Raw genomic sequence first — 22,131 nt, 5'->3', positions numbered from 1 at the left:
TCCTTATAGGTTAAGTTAAACACAGTGCTGCAAGGGAAGCAGAATGATACATTGAGAGTTGCAAGGTGTAATGCCTCTAGGCAGGAATTTCCGGTCCCCTTGAGGTGACGCCCGAAGGCTGGTTCCCCAGTAGTGGGCGGGCAATCTATGCAAAATGTCACAGACCTCAGCGAGACCTGAAGATCCCACCAGTATCCAATAGCAAGCGGCTTCCACAAGCGGAAGACACGCCGCGGGGGGACGGGGTGGGGGGAGGGGGGGGGAGGTCTGGAAGACCTTGCTCTCTGTTTTTATGAACATCTTTATGTCCGTACGATAATCTGACTCGCTGTGCAATTCCATGGGAATGTGCTGGTGAAAACAAATACACACCATGGTGATCATTTTCAATTCTGGGAATAAATGAAACAAAATGGAATTCGATAAATTACAGGTTGAGTGCTAACTGCTCCCATATTTTCCTGAAGCCTTCACTCATTCTGGGGTTTGATCACTTTCTGCTCTCCTGTCCAAGTGGAAGTTCTTCACCAGTTACCATGTCCAAGCATCTCAGAGCCTCCTATTAGGATGGATTGAGGATTTGTGAAAGGAAAGAAAACAGAGAGTCGGTGTAAATGTGCCCTCGGCACAATGTTTTCAGATGCTTCAACAGTTACCTTCCATCTATGATTGTACAATATTCAGCACCATTGCTGCAGATACTGGAAGCAGTCCATGTCCAAATGCAGGAAGACCAGGACAATGTCCAGTTTTGGGCTGACAAGTGGCAAGTAACATTCGCGCGCACAAATGCTGGGCAAAGACCATGGGCTGGATTCTCTGTTCTTGGGCTGAGTATCCTCACGCTGTCGTAAAAACTGGCCTTCCACAACAGACAAACTGGCGTGAAAGGGCCACACATTTAAGGACCTGCAGAGGGTTAGCAGGGATCTGACTTGAAATTAGCAGCTTTTGCTGCAGATACGGGCCACCGCACATCCGGGTCGCAGGCCGCGAGTGCGCATGGCGGCTTGCTCCAGTGGGCCGCGTCGAGCTCTATGGCAGACTCAGACTGCGGAGCTGGACCCTCCAAATAGTGCCCCCGATCAGCCATGCACCCGACCCGGACAGCTCGCCCAGAATTTGTCCGGTGCCGTATGAGTCTGCAGCCGACACGCTAGTGTCCCGACCAGCAGGACCACATTCGATACACACCGTTGGGACTTCGGCCAGTCGGGGTCGGAGAATGGCGGGGCCGGCCTCCAGCAATGGCCACAGGTAGGCGATATGTGGTGTGGCACTTTGGCATCGGGGTAGGGAGAATCCAGCCCCATGTCAAAAAATGGCATGACCATCATTGAATCGCCCACTATCAAAATCCTGGGGTTCCATTGACCAGAAACTGAACTGCTTCTTGTGTGTGAGTCCAGAACTAGGGAGCACTGTTTTATAATTAGAGGTCATCCTTATGGGACAGAGGCGAGAAGAATGGAACTCTCTGCTTCAGAAGGTGGTGGAAGCGGGGTCACTGACTTTTTTAAGGTAGAGTTAAATAGATATTTGTCAGACAAGAAAATCAAAGGTTATCGGGGGGAGATCTCATTGAATGGTGGAGCAGGCTCGAGTGGCCGAAGTTCTGCTCCTAATTCTGATGTTCGTATACCCATATGCACTGTTGGGGGCCTGTAGACCACCCCACGAGTGACTTCTTTCCTCTACTATTCCTCATCTCCACCCAAACCAAATCCACATCCTGATATCTGGAACCAAGGTCACCTCTAATGTTTGCATCAATGCCATCCTTGATCAAGCAGCACGGTGGCATTGTGGATAGCTCAAGTGCTTCACAGCTCCAGGGTCCCAGGTTCGATTCCGGCTTGGGTCACTGTCAGTGCGGAGTCTGCACATTCTCCCCGTGTGTGCGTGGGTTTCCTCCGGGTGCTCCGGTTTCCTCCCACAGTCCAAATGTGTGCAGGTTAGGTGGATTGGCCATGATAAACTGCCCTTAGTGCCCAAAATTGCCCTTAGTGTTGGGTGGGGTTACTGGGTTATGGGGATAGGGTGGAGGTGTTGACCTTGGGTAGGGTGCTCTTTCCAAGAGCCGGTGCAGACTCGATGGGCCGAATGGCCTCCTTCTGCACTGTAAATTCTATGATAATCTATGAAGCTTTACTAAGCTCCATTTTCTTCTTGAATGTCATATGCCCCTCAATATTCAGAGCCCAATCTTTGCCCTCCTGGAAAATGCCAACCTTTGTGTTCTTGAACAGTAAGCACCCATGTGTCCGTTATTGCTTCTGCATCATATTCCCACAAAGCGATTTGTGCTGGTAACTCACCAAATATATTCATCACATCTGTTTGATTCACAGACAAACATACTAATCTTGCTTTTATATTCCTAACGCTTTCTAGTCTCCTCACTGTATCTTTCTCCAGCAATATCTAACACTCTAAAGTTATGCCTATTTTCTACTTCAATATTCTGCTGCCCAGAGCTTAAATACTCTCCAGCTACATTAATACACCTCTCCGTGAGGACTTTGTGTCACAACCTGTTGAAATACAACCTGTCCCTTTGGAATAAGCACTTCCTGCACTAGAACTGGCCCCAACAAGAATCTGCAGCCCTCTTTCCTGCACCTTACATCAAGACAAACATTGATCCTCCTTGTCTTCCTATTTCTACTTTAGTTCAGAGCAATCTGGAGATTAGTGCATTCATCATAGAAGCATAGAATCCCTAGAGTGCAACAGGAGGCCATTCAACCTACCAAATCAGCACCGACCCTCTGAAAGAGCACTCCACCCAAACCCATTCCCCACCCGATCACAATAACCCTTTAACCTAATCTACAAATCTCTGGACACGAAGGGTCAATTTGTCATGGCCAATCAACCTAACTTCTACATATTTGGACTGTCGGAGGAAATCAGAGCACGCGGAAGAAACCCACGCAGACACTGGTAGAGAGTGCAAACTCCACACAGACAGTCACCCAAGGCTAAAATTGAACCCGGGTCCTTGGCACTTTGAGGCAGCAGTGCTGACCACTGTCGCCCAGTCGAGGTCCTACTTTTTAATTTCCTCACAAGTTCTTGAAAATCTGACCACATGTTCTCAATAGCTGCTCTCTCTCTGATGTTGTTGCTGCACAACAACCTCTGACTTCTCCCTTTCTCTTGGAGGATATCCTGCATCCACTTCATAATCTCTTCTACCCTGGAATGAAGCTCACAATGGCAGTGACAGAAATACCTGTCTGTCCTCATGCGATATGGCATGGTACGCTTGCTGTACCTGAAGTAAGGAAGGCTGATGCTTCATCCTGATCTATTTTCTGGGCAGTTTTTCTCAGTGCCTTCCACTCTCAGCAGCAGGACAGGAGACTACGTCAGCTGGAACAGGAATTGTACCAGTGTCATTAGCATTATTCTGAACCATACACTAGCCATCTGGCCAAATGAGTTAATGAGCCATCAAAATATCCTGCAGCAACTGCATGCCTAGCCTTTGTTGCCCCGCCGTAAGTCCTTTGCCCTTTGGTGCCATGGTCTAGATTGCTCGACTTTACGGTGTCATCACTTCCAGCAACCTCCAATTCTGAGTTTCTCTTTACGAGCTGCACACAGCCCAAAGGCTCCTGTAATCCCTGTCTCTGCCTTCCTCTTCCTGCTTTGCCATGCAGTGACCTGCCTGCGATGTTGAACTCTCACTGCCTCCTGAAATCACAATCCAGGAAACTCTCAATCTCCTTAATGCTCCTCAGTGACTCCAGCTGCCCCACAAGCTTGAGCTCAAACAGCTGGAGGCATTTCCCACACACCTGGTTCCGCGAGGAACACAAAATCCCCCAAAGTATCCGAATGGCTCAAGGCTCACAGTAGAACCTAGAAAACCGAAGTCTCTGGCACCGGATATTCGGCGGGGGCGGGAATCGCGCCGCGCCGGTTGGCGGGCCCCCCCGCGCGATTCTCCGGCTCGGATGGGCCGAAGTCCCGCCGCTAAAATGCCTGTCCCGCCGGCGTAGATTAAACCACCTACCTTACCGGCGGGACAAGGCGGCGCGGGCGGGCTCCGGGGTCCTGGGGGGAGCGTGGGGCGATCTGGCCCCGGGGGGTGCCCCCACGGTGGTCTGGCCCGCGATCGGGGCCCACCGATCCGCGGGCGGGCCTGTGCCGTGGGGGCACTCTTTTCCTTCCGCCTTCGCCACGATCTCCACCATGGCGGAGGCGGAAGAGACTCCCGCCAATGCGCATGTGCGGGAATGCCGTCAGCGGCCGCTAACGCTCCCGGGCATGCGCCGCCCGGAGATGTCATTTCCGCGCCAGCTGGCGGGGCACCAAAGGCCTTTTCCGCCAGCTGGCAGGGCAGAAATTTGTCCGGCGCCGACCTAGCCCCTTAAGGTTTGGGCTCGGCCCCCAAAGATGCGGAGTATTCCGCACCTTTGGGGCGGCGCGATGCCCGACTGATTTGCGCCGTTTTGGGTGCCAGTCGGCGGAAATCGCGCCGTTTCCGGAGAATTTCGCCCCTGATTTCAGTTCAGAAAAATGTGACATCATGGACCTTAGTCCTGAAAAGGATAGAACAGGGGGCGGGATTCTCCCCCCCCCCCCCCCTCCCCCACATCCCCACCCCCCATCGCCGGGTCAGAGAATTGGCGGGGCGCTGTGCGAATCATGGCAGACGGCCCCGACCCCCGCATGGGATTCTCCCACCCCCCCGGAAACCAGCGGCGTGCGAATCGCGCCGGGCCGCTCGGAGAATCGCCGCAAACGGCGAGCGGCGATTCTCCGGCCCAGATGGGCCGAGCGGCCGCACGTAAACGGCCTATTCCTGCCGGTGCCATCAACACCTGGTCGCCGCCGGCGGGTACTCATCACGAAGGCTTCGGGGGGGGGGGGGGTGGCCTGAGCGGGGAGGGGGGCTCCGTTCCCGGGCGGGGCCTCCGACGGGGCCTGGCCCGCGATCGGGGCTCACCGATCGGTGCGCCAGCCTCTCCCCCCTCAGGCCTACTTCCTTGCGCGACCAGCCCCAGAGCCCCGCCGCCATGTTGGTGAGGGGCCGGAGCGCTCTGCGAGGTTACCGCGCGTGCGTCGGTTGGCACCGGCGCCACTGCGCATGTCATCGTTGGCGCCGGCACGACTGCGCATGCGCGGATCCCGCGGCGCCCAGTTCGCGCCGGGATCTGCGGCTGGACTGTCGCAAACCACTCCGGCGCCGTGCTGGCCCCCTGTAGGGGCCAGAATTTGACGTGGGAGCGACCTGTTCATGCCGTCGTAAAACGCGACGGCGTTTGCAACAGCGTGGACACTCTGCCTCCATTTCAGAGAATCCCGTCCACCGTTTCTAAATGTTGTAAAGCCAGAAACAGGGATGATTCAATGACCTGGGATACAGGTATGGAGATCATTAAAACTGTTGTGAGAATGTGTGTTGTGTCATGAAGAGGTTTGGAGGCTTGTGTGTTGGAACATTAACTGTTTTTAGTAATACCATATACATAGTCTGAGGTGACCATTAGCTGCTTTCCTCTTTTTTTTTAATATAGAGCACCCAATTTTCCAGTTAAGGAGCAATTTAGTGTGGCCAATCCAACTAATCTGCACATCTTTGGATTTGTGAGGGTGAAACCCACGCAGACGCTGGAAGAATGTGCAAACTCCACACGGACAGTGACCCTGGGCCGGGATTCGAAGCCGGGTCCTCAGCACCGCAGTCCCAGTGCTAACGACTGTGCCATGTGCCGCCCCTGTTGCTTTCATCTTTGAGGGGAGAGCTGACTATTGGTGACTTAACCTGAGGATCACTGCACCTCAGGCAAAGTTAAGAAGGCAGAGCCTTCATGATTAACCTCAGCCAGTCCGGGAATTGAACACAATCTGTTGGCCTTGCTCTGCATCACAAACCAGCTTTCTAGCCTGCTGAGCTAAACCAGCATATATACATATACACCGATTAGGTCCAGAATCATCCTCTCCTGCCAATATTGGTGTTCATGGTGTGTGGGATCAGACAATGATGCATGTCAGCTAAAGCTGTAATGAAGGAGTCATAAAAGAGTAAGATAATCACTGGGAATGGCAGACTGCCGCTGGGCCCGGGTTCACGCTGACTTCGCTGGTCCCTTCATAGTTCCATGTTACTTTTACTGGTGGACGCCCATTCAAATTGGTTAGAGGTCCACCAGTTAACGACAATCTCCTCTCGTGTTACCTCGACAGATTGCGTCACTCTTTTTCCACACTGGTTAAGTGAATGGGCTAGGGTCTGGCAGATTGAATACAATGATGACAAATGTGAGGTTATTCATTTTGGTAGGAATAACAGCAAAAGGGATTATTATTTAAATGATAAAATATTAAAACATGCTGCTGTGCAGAGAGACCTGGATGTGCTCGTGCATGTGTGGCAAAAAGTTGGGTTGCAGGTGCAACAGGTGATTAAGAAGGCAAATGGAGTTTTGTCCTTCATTGCTAGAGGGATGGAATTTAAGATGAGGTATGGTATGCTGCAATTGTATAAGGTGTTAGAGAGGCCACACCTGGAGTACTGTGTTCAGTTTTGGTCTCCTTACCTGAGAAAGGACGTACTGGCGCTGGAGGGTGTGCAGAGGAGATTCACTAGGTTAACCTCAGAGCTGAAGGGGTTGGATTATGAGGAGAGGTTGAGTAGACTGGGACTGTACCCATTGGAATTTAGAAGGATGCAGGGGGATCTTACAGTAACATGTAAAATTATAAAGGGAATAGATAGGACAGATGCGGGCAGGTTGTTTCCACTGGTGGGTGAAAGCAGAACTAGGGGGCACAGCCTCAAAATAACGGGGAGTAGATTTAAGGCTGAGCTTAGGAGGAACTTCTTCACCCAAAGGGTTGTGAATCTATGGAATTCCTTGCCCAGTGAAGCAGTTGAGGCTCCTTCATTAACTGTTTTTAAAATAAAGATAGATAGTTTTTTGAAGAATAAAGGGATGAAGGTCCTGGTGTTCGGGCCGGAAAGTGGAGCTGAGTCCACAAAAGATCAGCCATGATCTCATTGAATGGCGGAGCAGGCTCGAGGGGCCAGATGGCCTACTCCTGCTCCTAGTTCTTATGTTCTCATGTACATGGTATCCTGAAGTCGTCATTATGGACAAAGGGGCTTCCTTCATCATTGAGGAACTTGTGGAGTTTGTTAAAGCCAATGGAATTTGACATGTAAAAATGGCTCCTGACCACCAGAGTTCTAATGGTTTGGCCGCCCAAATGCTTAAGCAGATGTTTGGCTCAACAGACTGGCTCAGTTTTTGTTGCCTACCGGACCATGCAGTCCCATTATCGGGAGTGACCCTGGCAGAGTTGTGCATGGGCCGGTAGCTCCTTACCCGCCTGAGTTTAATGTTACCAAATGTCAGGGCAAAAGTATGCCAAGCTCAGGGACAACAGTGATGCTCCACGTCCTCCGCCCAAACGGTTTTCTCCAGGATACATGATCTTTGTCTGGAATATTGCCATTGGTGCCTGCTGGCTCTCGGTGACTGATCTTCACCAGACTGGTTCAGTCTCGTACAGGGTTCAGTTCGGATGCCTGCAACTACAGCACCATTTGGATCACCTTTGGTCATGCAGACCCCTCCTTGGTTCCTGGCGTATTCCCCCTCCGGGTGGATTTGGTCCCCCAGTCTGACAGGCCCACTGTGGCACTGCGTGCCAGCCTTGCTACTGTCTTCTGATTCTGTCATGGACACGCAGCCCTCCGTGGCCTCGAGTTGAATTCCGCTGCACACCCGCCTCCTCCTTCTGTCCTACCGCAACTTCCAATAGAAAACGTCATTCCCCGGCATGGTATTTGCCAGTGCCTCAGGCAAATGATGTTTCTCCTCCTCGTCCGCGTCTACCCAGTAGAGGGTCCTTCGGACGGAGTGGGGGGTGGAGAAACGGATGACATAACTTGTATTCACAGTATACTTACGGCGTTGGGGGTTTTGTATTCGTAGAATCCTTGAGGGAATATGCGCTCCCCCACTAAGGGGGCAGGGTAACTAACGTATTTCCGGTATATAGCTGGCCAGTCAGTGACCGACTGGCACTCACTTGATTGGGTAGCGCCGAGTGCCATGTATCCAGGGCTTTAGAGTGAATCGTTGTTGTTTCACTCAACTCAGTGTGGACTTCCATTTCTTGCAAATACAAAGGAAACACATATAGATACCGGGAGAACATGCAAACTCCACACAGTCACCCGAGATCGGAATCAAACCCGAATCCCTGGTGCTGTGAGGCAGCAGTGTTAACCACTGTGCCACCCCTTCTTGTCTCCATCTGCACTGTAACCATTCTGTGATTCAAATTATCAGTCCCTCACCAACTGATCATCTGTCCCACCAGCGGGAGTTCAGACTGGTCTGAAACACGATCGGACCAATGTGACGGCACTTGTTAAACTTGCTGGGATGGCACGTTGGAGCAGGTGTAAAGTGTGCGGCAACCAGGGTGGGGGGAGAGGCCAGATGGAACATAGGGAGGGGAGGAACGGGCAGACATCGGTGGAGCAGGTGAGGACATCAGTGATGAAGACTCAGCGGGGCGTTAGCATGTTTCCTTGCAGGTTTGTTATTTTAGGGTGGTGGGGGAAGGGGCGCGATGGGGGATTCTGGGACAGCAAGAGAACATGAGGGGGCATACAGCACGTGACCGCAAGGGGGAGAAGAGTGCAGAGGGAGATGTTAGTGGTGTTAATTGCAGAATTATGGCAACTCCCTCCCGACTGTATACCACTGCGCTTCCACCTCTGCTGGGTCTGTCCTTCAGGTGGGACAGCACATACACGGGGCTAGTGATACAGTTGTCTCATACTTTATGTGTCAGGTATAATTCCATGAGCATGACTATGTCCAGCTGTTGCTTGAGAAGTCTGTGAGGCAGCTCTCCCAATTTTGAAACAAAGAACAAAGAACAAATAACAAAGAAAAATACAGCACAGGAACAGGCCCTTCGGCCCTCCAAGCCTGTGCCGATCATGCCGCCCGTCTAAACTACAATCTTCTACACTTCCAGGGTCCGTATCCCTCTATTCCCATCCTATTCATGTATTTGTCAAGATGCCCCTTAAATGTCACTATCGTCCCTGCTTCCACCACCTCCTCTGGCAGTGAGTTCCAGGCACCCACTACACTCTGTGTAAAAGACTTGCCTCGTACATCACCTCTAAACCTTGCCCCTCGCACCTTAAGCCTATGCCCCCTAGTAATTGACCCCTATACACTGTGAAAAAGCCTCTGACTATCCACTCTGTCTATGCCCCATATAATTTTGTATACCTCTATCAGGTCTCCCCTCCACCTCCATCGTTCCAGTGAGAACAAACCGAGTTTATTCAACCCTCCATACCAGAGAACATCCTGGTAAATCTCTTCTGCACCCTCTCTAAAGCCTCCACATCCTTCTGGTAGTGTGGTGACCAGAATTGAACATTATACTCCAAGTGTGGCCTAACTAAGGTTCTATACAGCTGCAACATGACTTGCCAATTTTCATACTCAGTGCCCCGGCCAATCAAGGCAAGCATGCTGTATACCTTCTTGACTACCTTCTCCACCTGTGTTGCCCCTTTCAGTGACCTGTGAACCTGTACTCCTAGATCTCTCTGACTGTCAATACTCTTGAGGGTTCTACCATTCACTGTATATTCCCTACCTGCATTAGACCTTCCAAAATGCATTACCTCACATTTGTCCGGATTAAACTCCATCTGCCATCTCTCCGCCCAAGTCTCCAAATGATCTAAATCCTGCTGTATCGTTTGACAGTCCTCACAAGTCCCCAGATTTTACCAAGGAGGACTTTGCAGGGTCAGCAGGGTTGCGTTTGCTATTGTCGTTTTCATTGCATAGGTCGATGCCGGGTGGTTCATCCGGTGTTTTTCCTTTTCGGCTTTGCAGTGGTTTTGATGCAACTGAGTGGCTTGCTAGGCCATTTCCAAGGGCATTTAAGAGTCAACTGCTTTGCTGTGGATCTGGAGTCATGCCAGATAAGGATGGCAGATTTCCTTCCCTTAGTGAACCATTTTCCGACAATCGACAATGGTTGAATGGTCATCATTGGAGTTTTAATTCCGTATATTTATTTAGTTCAATTTCCTCCATCTGCTATAATGGAGTTCAAGTCCAGGTTCCCTTGGGTCTCTGGATCACCAGTCCATTGACAAAACCACTACACCACTTCCGAGGTTTGGATATTCACCCTCTGTGACAGCCTTTTGACTCTGTATCACATTACAGTTTCACTTTAAGCATTTTATTAAGTTTAAGTTTTCTTACTTTCTTAATACAGTTCACATAACAAAACAGAACGTTCTGGAAAAACCTAACAGGAGTAGCCTGGCAGCATATGTGGAAAGAGGAAAAAAGTTAATGTTTTGAGTTTGTGTGACCCTTTTTCGGAACTGGTCAGGTTGAGAACAGGATTTCAGCAGGATAAGCTGAAACCACCTGAGGTGGAAATATAATCAATACATTAATTTAAATACTCATTATTACTCATTAAACTGTTTCCATGCTTGTTCTACTGAACAAACACTTACCTTGCAACATTGGCACGGCTTTCCACACTCCAACAGGTCCGAGGCTGGCAAACTGCCCAAAGGAAGATTCCAGAAAATACATTGGTATCCCAACGAGACCCAGCATGAGAGTGTAGGGAATAAGAAATGCACCTGGAATATATAGTAAAGGAGAATGAATTAGAGTGACCAGATTTAGAGTTTTGGAATAGTTGTTAAGCAATTAAACAGACACTTACAATTGAATTCCTGTGTTAATATGAAAGTTTCACTTTAAGCATTTTATTAAGTTTAAGTTTTCTTACTTTCTTCATATAATATAAAACAGCCATAGTGAACATTCAGTCTTTTATCCCAGTTCTTAAATGAAACCTGACACAAACTTCAAACTCTCCACTTTAGCACAGTTAAGTAGTTTACAGGGAATTCATTGTGGGCCCATTGCTGAAGATAAAAATTCCATCTGTGATTCCTGCATGGAATCTGGTACTGATTTTTTCACCAGGATTGGCGGATCTGTCAGAGCTGCGAATTTCCTCATTTTCTTTTAAACATCAAGTCACAGTGACCTTATTGAACCTCTTCCAGGAGCTGAATTCGCATCAGTTTTCCACCCATTTCACCCCCAGTGAAATCACTGATGGAAGTCCAGACCAGTGCTTCCTGTACCTGTACCTTTAACAGGTTCGGAAAACAACGGGACAGCAACAGGATAAGAAATGAATCCAGATTCCCATCAGTTCCGCCCCATTACACCCTGTCTAATAGAATAGACGTATGAATCAGGCTTTGTGGATCATCAGTATCAACTGATGCTAGAGGACACTTGGTTGAAGACCTGGAGGTTCAACTGCTTCAACGATTTACTAAATTACAGATATATTAAACTGCTTTATTTTTCCCAGAGAGATGTGGGGGTCCAGTGAGGGGTCCTCTGTTGATCCACAAATTTCACATCCCTATCACAGTACAGGATATAAACTTACATCCTGGGTTTTCCACTGGGAAGTCCTTTTTTATGGTGATGCGCAATCAATTGCACAAAGACGCAGATTGGGTACAACTGTGCCTTTATTGCAGTCAGATGCGTGGCCTCCTGCTGCAGCTGGCGAAATGGCAGGGCAATGGAGGTCACGCATATTTATACAGATCTTAGTGGACGGAGCCAGCCGGCAGGGGCTACCGGCGAACCTGTAGTGCAGGTCCTACCTGACATCCCATAATACAGTGGTTCAACACATTTGGTAGAGGAGGAAGAATGCCAGAAAGTATCAAAGGAGAATGTGACATAATGTGTGAAGACCCAATATGTTCCTGTACAGTACACCCAAAACTCACATGAGGTCATCTAACCAGCTCTGAGCTCACATCTTCCTCTCGTTCCTCTTCTATCTCCCCTCGTGGTCTCGCTGGACTGACCGTATCCGTGAAACCCACCTCCTCCACCTCAATCCTATTCCAATTCACGACAGATCACCCGTTTTCCCCCCCTCCCCCTCGCCTTGTTCACTGAAATTGTTCACCAATCTTGCAAACCGCCAACCCATCTCCAACCCCTCTTTTCTCTCACAAAGTCCTTGAATGTAATGTAATCTCCCAAACCCGTTCTTATCTTTCTTGGAACTCCCTGTTTGAATCGCGGCAAACCTGTAAAACGGGACAGGTGCAAAAAGAACTGGTCTGGACTTTCACCAGTAATTTCACTGGGAACAAAACATTAGAATGAGAGTGGAACTCATCCCGAAAATCAGCTCCAGCGAAAAGTCCGACATGGACATTATGTTTTATCTGAAGATAGTGAAGAATGTTAGGGCTGTGACCAATCCGCCATTTCCACTCTATCAAAGTCACCAATGACATCCCATATGATTGCGACAAAGGTAAACTATCCCTCCTCATCTCCCTTGTACTATCTGCAGCAATCGACCATCCTGCTTCAACACCTCTCCACTGTTGTCCAGCTCAGTGGCACTGCTCTCACCTGGTTCCATTCTCACCTATCTAACCATAACATATACTGGCAAGGAACAGGGGTAGGCTATTCAGCCACACGAGCATGCTCTGCCATTAATAAGACCATGGCTAATCTGAGAGTATCAAATCTGTATCCCACCTACCCCCAATAACCTATTACCGCCTTGTTAATCAAGAATCTATCCACCTCTTCCTTAATAATATTCAAAGACTGCTTCAACCACCTTTTCCATAGAACCATTGAATTCCGACGGTGCAACAGGAAGCCATACGGCCCATTGAGTCTACACCGATTCTCTGAAAGGGCACCATTGGCCCATCCCCTCTGCACTATCCCTGTTACCCCATCTAACCTACACATCTTTGGACACTAAGCGTTAATTTTAGCATGGCCAATCCACCTAACCTGCACATCTTTGGACTGTGGCAGAAAACCGGAGGACCTGGAGGAAGCCCATGCAGACATGGGGAGTCTCTGCCAGGGAGAGAACCTGAGAACATCTAAGACACTCAGAGGGTAAGAAGGGAAGTAAGTGATTTTTACTCATTTTTACATTTATACCTTTTTCAAATTGTGTGTGTCGGGGGGAAACTGAAGTGACATCACAGAAAAGCTGTGGCCTGAGTGGCTGGTTGGGAATCTACACTAAATTTAAAAAATTAAGCATTGGTAACTAATTAAACATAATTACTTAATTATAATTTAGAGGGATATCTAAGCCAGAGATCGGAGAGTACTATATTTAGCTTTCACATTTCTATTAGAAATCTAGTGCTAGGAAACAGATAGTTAACAGTAACTTTGAAATTTTTTTTTAAAATATAAAAAAAAAAATTATTTTTAATTTTAATTTTAATTAATTGACGCAATGTCAGTTAGAGGGGTGCAGTGCTCTGACTGTGAGATGTGGCAGGTCCGGGAGGCTTCCAGCGTCCCGGATGGCTTCATCTGCAGAAAGTGCACCCAACTGGAGCTCCTCACAGACCGCATGGTTCGGTTGGAGCAGCAATTGGATGCACTTAGGAGCATGCAGGTGGCGGAAAGCATCATAGATCGCAGTTATGTAAATGTGGTCACACCCAAGGTGCAGGCAGAGAAATGGGTGACCACCAGAAAGGGCAGGCAGTCAGTGCAGGAATCCCCTGTGGTTGTCCCCCTCTCGAACAGGTATACCCCTTTGGATACTGTCGGGGGGGATAGCCTATCAGGGGAAAACAGCAGCAGCCAGAGCAGTGGCACCACGGCTGGCTCTGATGTTCAGAAGGGAGGGTCAAAGCGCAGGAGAATAATAGTAATAGGGGACTCTATAGTCAGGGGCACAGATAGGCGCTTCTGTGGACGTGAAAGAGACTCCAGGATGGTATGTTGCCTCCCTGGTGCCAGGGTCCAGGATGTCTCCGAACGGGTAGAGGGCATCCTGAAGGGGGAGGGCAAACAGGCAGATGTCGTTGTACATATTGGTACTAACGACATAGGCAGGAAGGGGCATGTGGTCCTGCAGAAGGAGTTCAGGGAGCTAGGCAGAAAATTAATAGACAGGACCTTGAGGGTTGTAATCTCGGGATTACTCCCTGTGCCACGTGCCAGTGAGGCTAGAAATAGGAAGATAGAGCAGCTAAAAACGTGGCTAAACAGCTGGTGTAGGAGGGAGGGTTTCCGTTATCTGGACCACTGGGAGCTCTTCCGGGGCAGGTGTGACCTGTATAAGAAGGACGGGTTGCATCTAAACCGGAGAGGCATAAATATCCTGGCCGCGAGGTTTGCTAGTGTCACACGGGAGGGTTTAAACTAGTATGGCAGGGGGGTGGGCACGGGAGCAATAGGTCAGAAGGTGAGAGCATTGAGGGAGAACTAGGGAATAGGGACAGTGTGGCTCTGAGGCAGAGCAGACAGGGAGAAGTTGCTGAACACAGCGGGTCTGGTGGCCTGAAGTGCATATGTTTTAATGCAAGAAGTATTACGGGTAAGGCAGATGAACTTGGAGCTTGGATTAGGACTTGGAACTATGATGTTGTTGCCAGGACAGAGACCTGGTTGAGGGAAGGGCAGGATTGGCAGCTAAACGTTCCAGGATTTAGATGTTTCAGGCGGGATAGAGGGGGATGTAAAAGGGGAGGCGGAGTTGCGCTACTGGTTCGGGAGAATATCACAGCTGTACTGTGGGAGGACACCTCAGAGGGCAGTGAGGCTATATGGGTAGAGATCAGGAATAAGAAGGGTGCAGTCACAATGTTGGGGGTTTACTACAGGCCTCCCAACAGCCAGCGAGAGATAGAGGAGCAGATAGGTAGACAGATTTTGGAAAAGAGTAAAAACAACAGGGTTGTGGTGATGGGAGACTTCAACTTCCCCAATATTGACTGGGACTCACTTAGTGACAGGGGCTTAGACGGGGCGGAGTTTGTAAGGAGTGTGGCGCACAAAGACTCCGTGAGACAAACAGAGTGAAGTCGATGAGGCTTTATTAAGCGTGTCTGTTCCCCAGCAGCCCGATAGTAAACTGGCATGCGGGGGAAGGCACCGGCTTCTTATACTTCGCCTTCAGGGCGGAGTATGAGGTCAACGGCCAACCAGGACCCGGGATCTGTCAGCCAATGACATTAGGGCTTCCAGTCCCACATGACCCCCAATACATACTACCACATTCACCCCTTGTCAAAAATGAACCCGGCGGGGTGATGCTTCGTATGGTGGTAAGGGTTTACAGTACTGGTCCTGGGAGGAGAGAACAGTTACATGGTAGGACCGTATTGGACAGTATCGTCCTGTTACAACTATTTACAGAGGATATATGAAAACAAAATGTTCATTGGACAGTCCATCTTTGTTTTACATCGACGCTACGAGTCGGTCGGGCGGTCTGGTCGTCCGTGTCGATCGCCTCGGCCCCGGCGGTGGTGGTGGTGCTTGTACCAGCGTTGTCGCCTCCGGGAACCGCACGGTTTTAGCTGTCGGTGCAAAGGGGAGGGGGACTGATCCTCCTGGGAAGGGGGCGGTCGCGGGGTGCGGCGGTGGCAGGAAGGGGGGCGGTTGGGTTGATGGTGCCGGGGGGGTGTGCGTGGTGCCGGCGGGCGCCAGATCCCGCAGGGAGACCGTGTCCTGTCGGCCGTCGGGGTACTCCACGTAGGCGTACTGGGGGTTTGCGTGGAGGAGGTGAACCCTTTCGACCAACGGGTCCGCCTTATGTGCCCGCACGTGCTTTCGGAGCAGGATGGGTCCTGGGGCCGCCAGCCAGGTCGGCAGCGACGTTCCAGAGGAGGACCTCCTTGGGAAGACAAGGAGACGCTCGTGAGGCGTTTGATTAGTGCTCGTACATAATAACGACCGGATGGAATGGAGAGCGTCCGGGAGGACCTCCTGCCACCGTGAAACTGGGAGATCCCTGGACCGTAGAGCCAGTAGGACGGCCTTCCAGACCGTGCCGTTCTCCCTTTCTACTTGCCCGTTCCCCCGGGGGTTGTAGCTGGTCGTCCTGCTTGAAGCTATACCCTTGCTGAGCAGGAACTGGCGCAGCTCGTCACTCATGAAAGAGGACCCCCTGTCGCTGTGGACGTATGCGGGGTAACCGAACAGTGTGAATATGCTGTTCAGGGCTTTAATGACTGTGGCGGCGGTCATGTCGGAGCAGGGAATGGCAAAAGGGAAGCGGGAGTATTCGTCCACTACATTAAGGAAATACGCGTTGCGGTCGGTGGAGGGGAGGGGCCCTTTGAAATCGAGACTGAGGCGTTCAAAGGGACGAGAAGCCTTAATCAGGTGCGCTCCATCTGGCCTGAAAAAATGCGGTTTGCATTCTGCGCAGATGTGGCAGTCTCTTGTGACTGTACGGACCTCCTCTAAGGAGTAGGGGAGATTGCGGGACTTGATGAAGTGGTAAAACCGAGTGACCCCCGGGTGGCAGAGGTCCTCGTGGAGGGCTTGGAGGCGGTCAATTTGTGCGTTGGCACATGTCCCGCGGGATAGGGCATCAGACGGCTCGTTCAGCTTTCCGGGCCGGTACAAGATCTCATAGTTGAAGGTGGAGAGTTCGATCCTCCACCGCAGGATCTTGTCGTTCTTGATCTTGCCCCGCTGTGCATTATCGAACATGAAGGCAACCGACCGTTGGTCAGTGAGGAGAGTGAATCTCCTGCCGGCCAGGTAATGCCTCCAATGTCGCACAGCCTCCACTATGGCTTGGGCTTCCTTTTCCACTGAGGAGTGGCGGATTTCTGAGGCGTGGAGGGTTCGGGAGAAAAAGGCCACGGGTCTGCCCGCTTGGTTAAGGGTAGCCGCGAGAGCTACGTCAGAGGCGTCGCTCTCGACCTGGAAGGGGAGGGACTCGTCGATGGCGCGCATCGTGGCCTTTGCGATGTCCGCTTTGATGCGGCTGAAAGCCTGGCAAGCCTCTGTCGACAGCGGGAAAGCCGTGGTCTGTATTAGGGGGCGGGCCTTGTCTGCGTACTGGGGGACCCACTGGGCGTAGTATGAAAAGAACCCCAAGCAGCGTTTCAGGGCTTTTGGGCAGTGCGGGAGGGGAAATTCCATGAGTGCGCGCATACGTTCGGGGTCGGGGCCTATTATCCCATTGCGCACTATGTAGCCCAGAATGGCTAGCCGATCGGTGCTAAAAACGCACTTGTCCTCATTGTACGTGAGGTTCAAGGCTTTGGCAGTCTGGAGGAATTTTTGGAGGTTGGCGTCGTGGTCCTGCTGATCGTGGCCGCAGATGGTTACATTGTCGAGGTACGGGAACGTGGCCCGTAACCCATGTTGATCAACCATTCGGTCCATTTCCCGTTGGAAGACCGAGACGCCGTTTGTGACGCCAAAAGGGACCCTTAGGAAGTGGTATAATCGCCCGTCTGCCTCGAAGGCTGTGTACTTGCGGTCACTTGGGCGGATGGGGAGCTGATGGTAGGCGGACTTGAGGTCCACGGTGGAGAAGACTTTATACTGGGCAATCCGATTGACCATGTCGGATATGCGGGGGAGAGGGTACGCGTCTAGTTGTGTGTACCTGTTGATGGTCTGGCTATAGTCAATGACCATCCTTTGCTTCTCCCCTGTCTTCACTACTACCACCTGCGCTCTCCAGGGACTATTGCTGGCCTGGATTATGCCCTCCTTTAGTAGCCGCTGGACTTCGGAGCGAATGAAGGTCCGGTCCTGGGCGCTGTACCGTCTGCTCCTAGTGGCGACGGGTTTGCAATCCGGGGTGAGGTTCGCAAACAAGGACGGGGGTTGCACCTTGAGGGTGGCGAGGCCGCAGATAGTGAGTGGGGGTATGGGGCCGCCGAATTTAAACGTAAGGCTCTGTAGGTTACATTGAAAATCTAAGCCCAGCAAGGTGGGGGCACAGAGTTGGGGAAGGACGTTAAGTTTGTAGTTTTTGAATTCCCTCCCCTGTACCGTTAGGGTAACTATGCAGAATCCCTGGATCTGTACGGAGTGGGATCCTGCGGCTAGGCAAATCTTTTGTGCGCTGGGGTAGGTAGTTAAGGAACAGCGTCTTACCGTGTCGGGATGTATAAAACTTTCCGTGCTCCCGGAGTCGACTAGGCATGGCGTCTCGTGGCCGTTAATTAGGACCGTTGTCGTCGTCGTCTGGAGAGTCCGGGGCCGAGCCTGATCGAGCGTAACCGAAGCGAGCCGTGGTTGTAGTAGTGGGGTGGGGTCCGTTGTTGCCGTCCAAGAGGACGTCGGGGATGGATAAAATGGCCGCCCCCATACCTCGCCCGTAGATGAGGGGTCACAAGATGGCGTCGGGGGTGGGCAAAATGGCCGCCCCCATGCGTCGTACAGGTCGGGGGCGGTCCAAGATGGCGGGGCCCCTCCTCCCCTCGTGGTGGTCGGGACCCAAAATGGCGGCGTCTGCGGGTCGTACATTGAGTGCTGGGGGGTCTGGGGGGCGCTAGGACCGCGCGGAGTTTCCGGGCCGCGGGCGCTAGGACCGCGCGGAGTTCCTTTGGTGCGAGCTCCAGGGCCGCGGGCGCTAGGACCGCGCGGAGCTCCCTCGCTGGGGACCGGCAGGTCAGTAGTGCGAGCGCTGGGACAGTGAGGAGGTCCCTCGCCGGGGACGGAGGTCGGGGTCCAGGTGAGTTGTATTGCCGGCGGGTCAGGCGTGGGGCGCGGGACGGGGGTGAGGGACCAGGTCGGCGGGTCGGGCGTGGGGCGCGGGACGGGGGTGAGGGACCAGGTCGGCGGGTCGGGCGTGGGGCGCGGGACGGGGGTGAGGGACCAGGTCGGCGGGTCGGGCGTGGGGCGCGGGACGGGGGCGAGGGCCCAGGTCGGCGGCTCCGGCGGGTCAGGCGTGGGGCGCGGGACGGGGGCGAGGGCCCAGGTCGGCGGGTCAGTCGTGGGGCCGCGAGCGCTGGCACCGCGCGGAGCTCCCTCACCGGGGACAGCGGTGGTCGGGGTCAAGGTAGGTGGCGCCGGCGGGTCAGGCGTGGGGCGCGGGACGGGGGTGAGGGTGGCGTTCGGGATACGGAAAACCCCTTCCTCTCCGTGGAGAGTGTTGGCTGGCACCCAAATCGGGAGCGCCGGCGGCGGGTCATACGTGGGCTGCGGGGAGGGGGGTTGGGGAGCGTAGGCGGCGTGCAGGGCTCCCAGTTCTCCCGGGGCCGCGGTGGTTGGGACCCAAAATGGCGGCGCCTGGGGGTCGCACATGGCGTGCTGGGGGGGTTGGGAGGCATAGACTGCCTGTAGGGCTCCCTGTTCTCCCGGGACGGCGGCGACCACGCGGGACCGGCACACCACCGCATAGTGGCCCTTTTTCCCGCAGCTTTTGCAGATGGCTGCGCGGGCCGGACAGCGTTGTCGGGGGTGCTTCGCCTGGCCGCAGAAATAACAGCGGGCGCCCCCGGTGCGACTCGGCGTTTGGACTGCGCAAGCCTGTGGGGTGTCCGGGGGGGGGGGGTAGGGGGTTTGCCGCGGCGGGTACGTACGGGGCCCAATGGCCTGCCGCGCGGTCGGGGCCGTAGGCGCGGGTATTACGCGCGGCTACGTCCAGCGAGGCTGCCAGGGCCCGTGCCTCTGAGAGTCCGAGTGACTCTTTTTCTAGAAGTCTTTGGCGGATTTGGGAGGATTGTATACCTGCAACAAAAGCATCGCGCATTAACATGTCCGTGTGTTCATTCGCGTTCACAGACGGGCAGCTGCAGGCTCGTCCCAAAATCAGCAGCGCGGCGTAGAACTCGTCCATCGATTCTCCGGGAGCTTGCCGTCTCGTCGCGAGCTGATAGCGAGCGTAGATTTGGTTAACTGGGCGAACGTAGAGACTTCTCAGTGCTGCGAACGCCGTCTGGAAATCGCGGGTGTCTTCAATGAGGGTGAAAATCTCCGTGCTCACCCTCGAGTGCAGGACCTGCAGTTTTTGTTCATCTGAGACTCTGCCTGTGGTCGATGTGATGTAGGCCTCAAAGCAAGTCTGCCAGTGTTTGAAGGCTGCTGCTGCATTCACTGCGTGGGGGCTGATCCTCAGGCATTCTGGAATGATCCTGAGCTCCATAGTCCTTTTTAGGCACGCTTAATAAATTGTGGCGCACAAAGACTCCGTGAGACAAACAGAGTGAAGTCGATGAGGCTTTATTAAGCGTGTCTGTTCCCCAGCAGCCCGATAGTAAACTGGCATGCGGGGGAAGGCACCGGCTTCTTATACTTCGCCTTCAGGGCGGAGTATGAGGTCAACGGCCAACCAGGACCCGGGATCTGTCAGCCAATGACATTAGGGCTTCCAGTCCCACATGACCCCCAATACATACTACCACAAGGAGCATCCAGGAAGGCTTCTTAAAACAATATGTAGACAGTCCAACTATGGAAGGGGCGGTACTGGACCTGGTATTGGGGAATGAGCCCGGCCAGGTGGTAGATGTTTCAGTAGGGGAGCATTACGTGAACATAACAGGGTAACAGTGACCATAATTCAGTAAGTTTTAAAGTACTGGTGGACAAGGATAAGAGTGGTCCTCGGATGAATCTGCTAAATTGGGGGAAGGCTAATTATAACAATATTAGGCGGGAACAGAAGAACATTGGGGGCGGATGTTTGAGGGCAAATCAACATCTGACATGTGGGAGGCTTTCAAGTGGCAGTTGAAAGGAATTCAGGACAGGCATGTTCCTGTGAGGAAGAAGGATAAATACGGCAATTTTCGGGAACCTTGGATGACGAGAGATATTGTAGGCCTCGTCAAAAAGAAAAAGGAAGCATTTGTCAGGGCTAAAAGGCTGGGAACAGACGAAGCCTGCGTGGAATATAAGGAAAGTAGGAAGGAACTTAAGCAAGGAGTCAGGAGGGCTAGAAGGGGTCACGAAAAGTCATTGGCAAATAGGGTTAAGGAAAATCCCAAGGCTTTTTACATGTACATAAAAAGCAAGAGGGTAGCCAGGGAAATGGTTGGCCCACTGAAGGATAGGCAAGGGAATCTATGTGTGGAGCCAGAGGAAATGGGCGAGGTACTAAATGAATACTTTGCATCAGTATTCACCAAAGAGAAGAAATTGGTAGATGTTGAGTCTGGAGAAGGGTGTGTAGATAGCTTGGGTCACATTGAGATCCAAAAAGACGAGGTGCTGGGTGTCTTAAAAAAAATATTAAGGTAGATAAGTCCCCAGGGCCTGGTGGTATCTACCCCAGAATACTGAAGGAGGCTGGAGAGGAAATTGCTGAGGCCTTGACAGAAATCTTTGGATCCTCACTGTCTTCAGGGGATGTCCCGGAGGACTGGAGAATAGCCAATGTTGTTCCTCTGTTTAAGAAGGGTAGCAAGGATAATCCCGGGAACTACAGGCCGGTGAGCCTTACTTCAGTGGTAGGGAAATTACTGGAGAGAATTCTTCGAGACAGGATCTACTCCCATTTGGAAGCAAATGGACGTATTAGTGAGAGGCAGCACGGTTTTGTGAAGGGAAGGTCGTGTCTTACTAACTTGATAGAGTTTTTCGAGGAGGTCACTAAGATGATTGATGCAGGTAGGGCAGTGGATGTTGTCTATATGGACTTCAGTAAGGCCTGTGACAAGGTCCCTCATGGTAGACTAGCACAAAAGGTGAAGTCACACAGGATCAGGGGTGAGCTGGCAAGGTGGATCCAGAACTGGCTAGGCCATAGAAGGCAGAGAGTAGCAATGGAAGGATGCTTTTCTAATTGGAGGGCTGTGACCAGTGGTGTTCCACAGGGATCAGTGCTGGGACCTTTGCTCTTTGTAGTATATATAAATGATTTGGAGGAAAATGTAACTGGTCTGATTAGTAAGTTTGCAGACGACACAAAGGTTGGTGGAATTGCGGATAGCGATGAGGACTGTCGGAGGATACAGCAGGATTTAGATTGTTTGGAGACTTGGGCGGAGAGATGGCAGATGGAGTTTAATCCGGACAAATGTGAGGTAATGCATTTTGGAAGGGCTAATGCAGGTAGGGAATATACAGTGAATGGTAGAACCCTCAAGAGTATTGAAAGTCAAAGAGATCTAGGAGTACAGGTCCACAGGTCATTGAAAGGGGCAACACAGGTGGAGAAGGTAGTCAAGAAGGCATACGGCATGCTTGCCTTCATTGGCCGGGGCATTGAGTATAAGAATTGGCAAGTCATGTTCCAGCTGTCTAGAACCTTAGTTAGGCCACACTTGGAGTATAGTGTTCAATTCTG

The 22,131-nt window shown here is 51.9% G+C and overlaps 1 protein-coding gene across 1 annotated transcript in view; it reads right to left on the bottom strand.

Moving 5' to 3' along the window:
* The window catches only part of LOC140418105 (sodium- and chloride-dependent neutral and basic amino acid transporter B(0+)-like), a 271,390-nt gene that overhangs the window by 184,826 nt on the left and 64,433 nt on the right, over window positions 1-22,131 (bottom strand). Inside the window, exon 4 of the mRNA XM_072501524.1 lies at window positions 10,544-10,675. Within this exon, the coding sequence (XP_072357625.1) occupies window positions 10,544-10,675 (132 nt within the window). The remainder of the gene's footprint in view (window positions 1-10,543; window positions 10,676-22,131) is intronic.

This window comes from Scyliorhinus torazame, chromosome 5, assembly GCF_047496885.1.
Source record: "Scyliorhinus torazame isolate Kashiwa2021f chromosome 5, sScyTor2.1, whole genome shotgun sequence".
Taxonomy (NCBI): domain Eukaryota; kingdom Metazoa; phylum Chordata; class Chondrichthyes; order Carcharhiniformes; family Scyliorhinidae; genus Scyliorhinus; species Scyliorhinus torazame.
The sequence above is the reverse complement of the archived record's forward strand: the minus strand, read 5'-3'. Positions and strand labels throughout refer to the sequence as shown.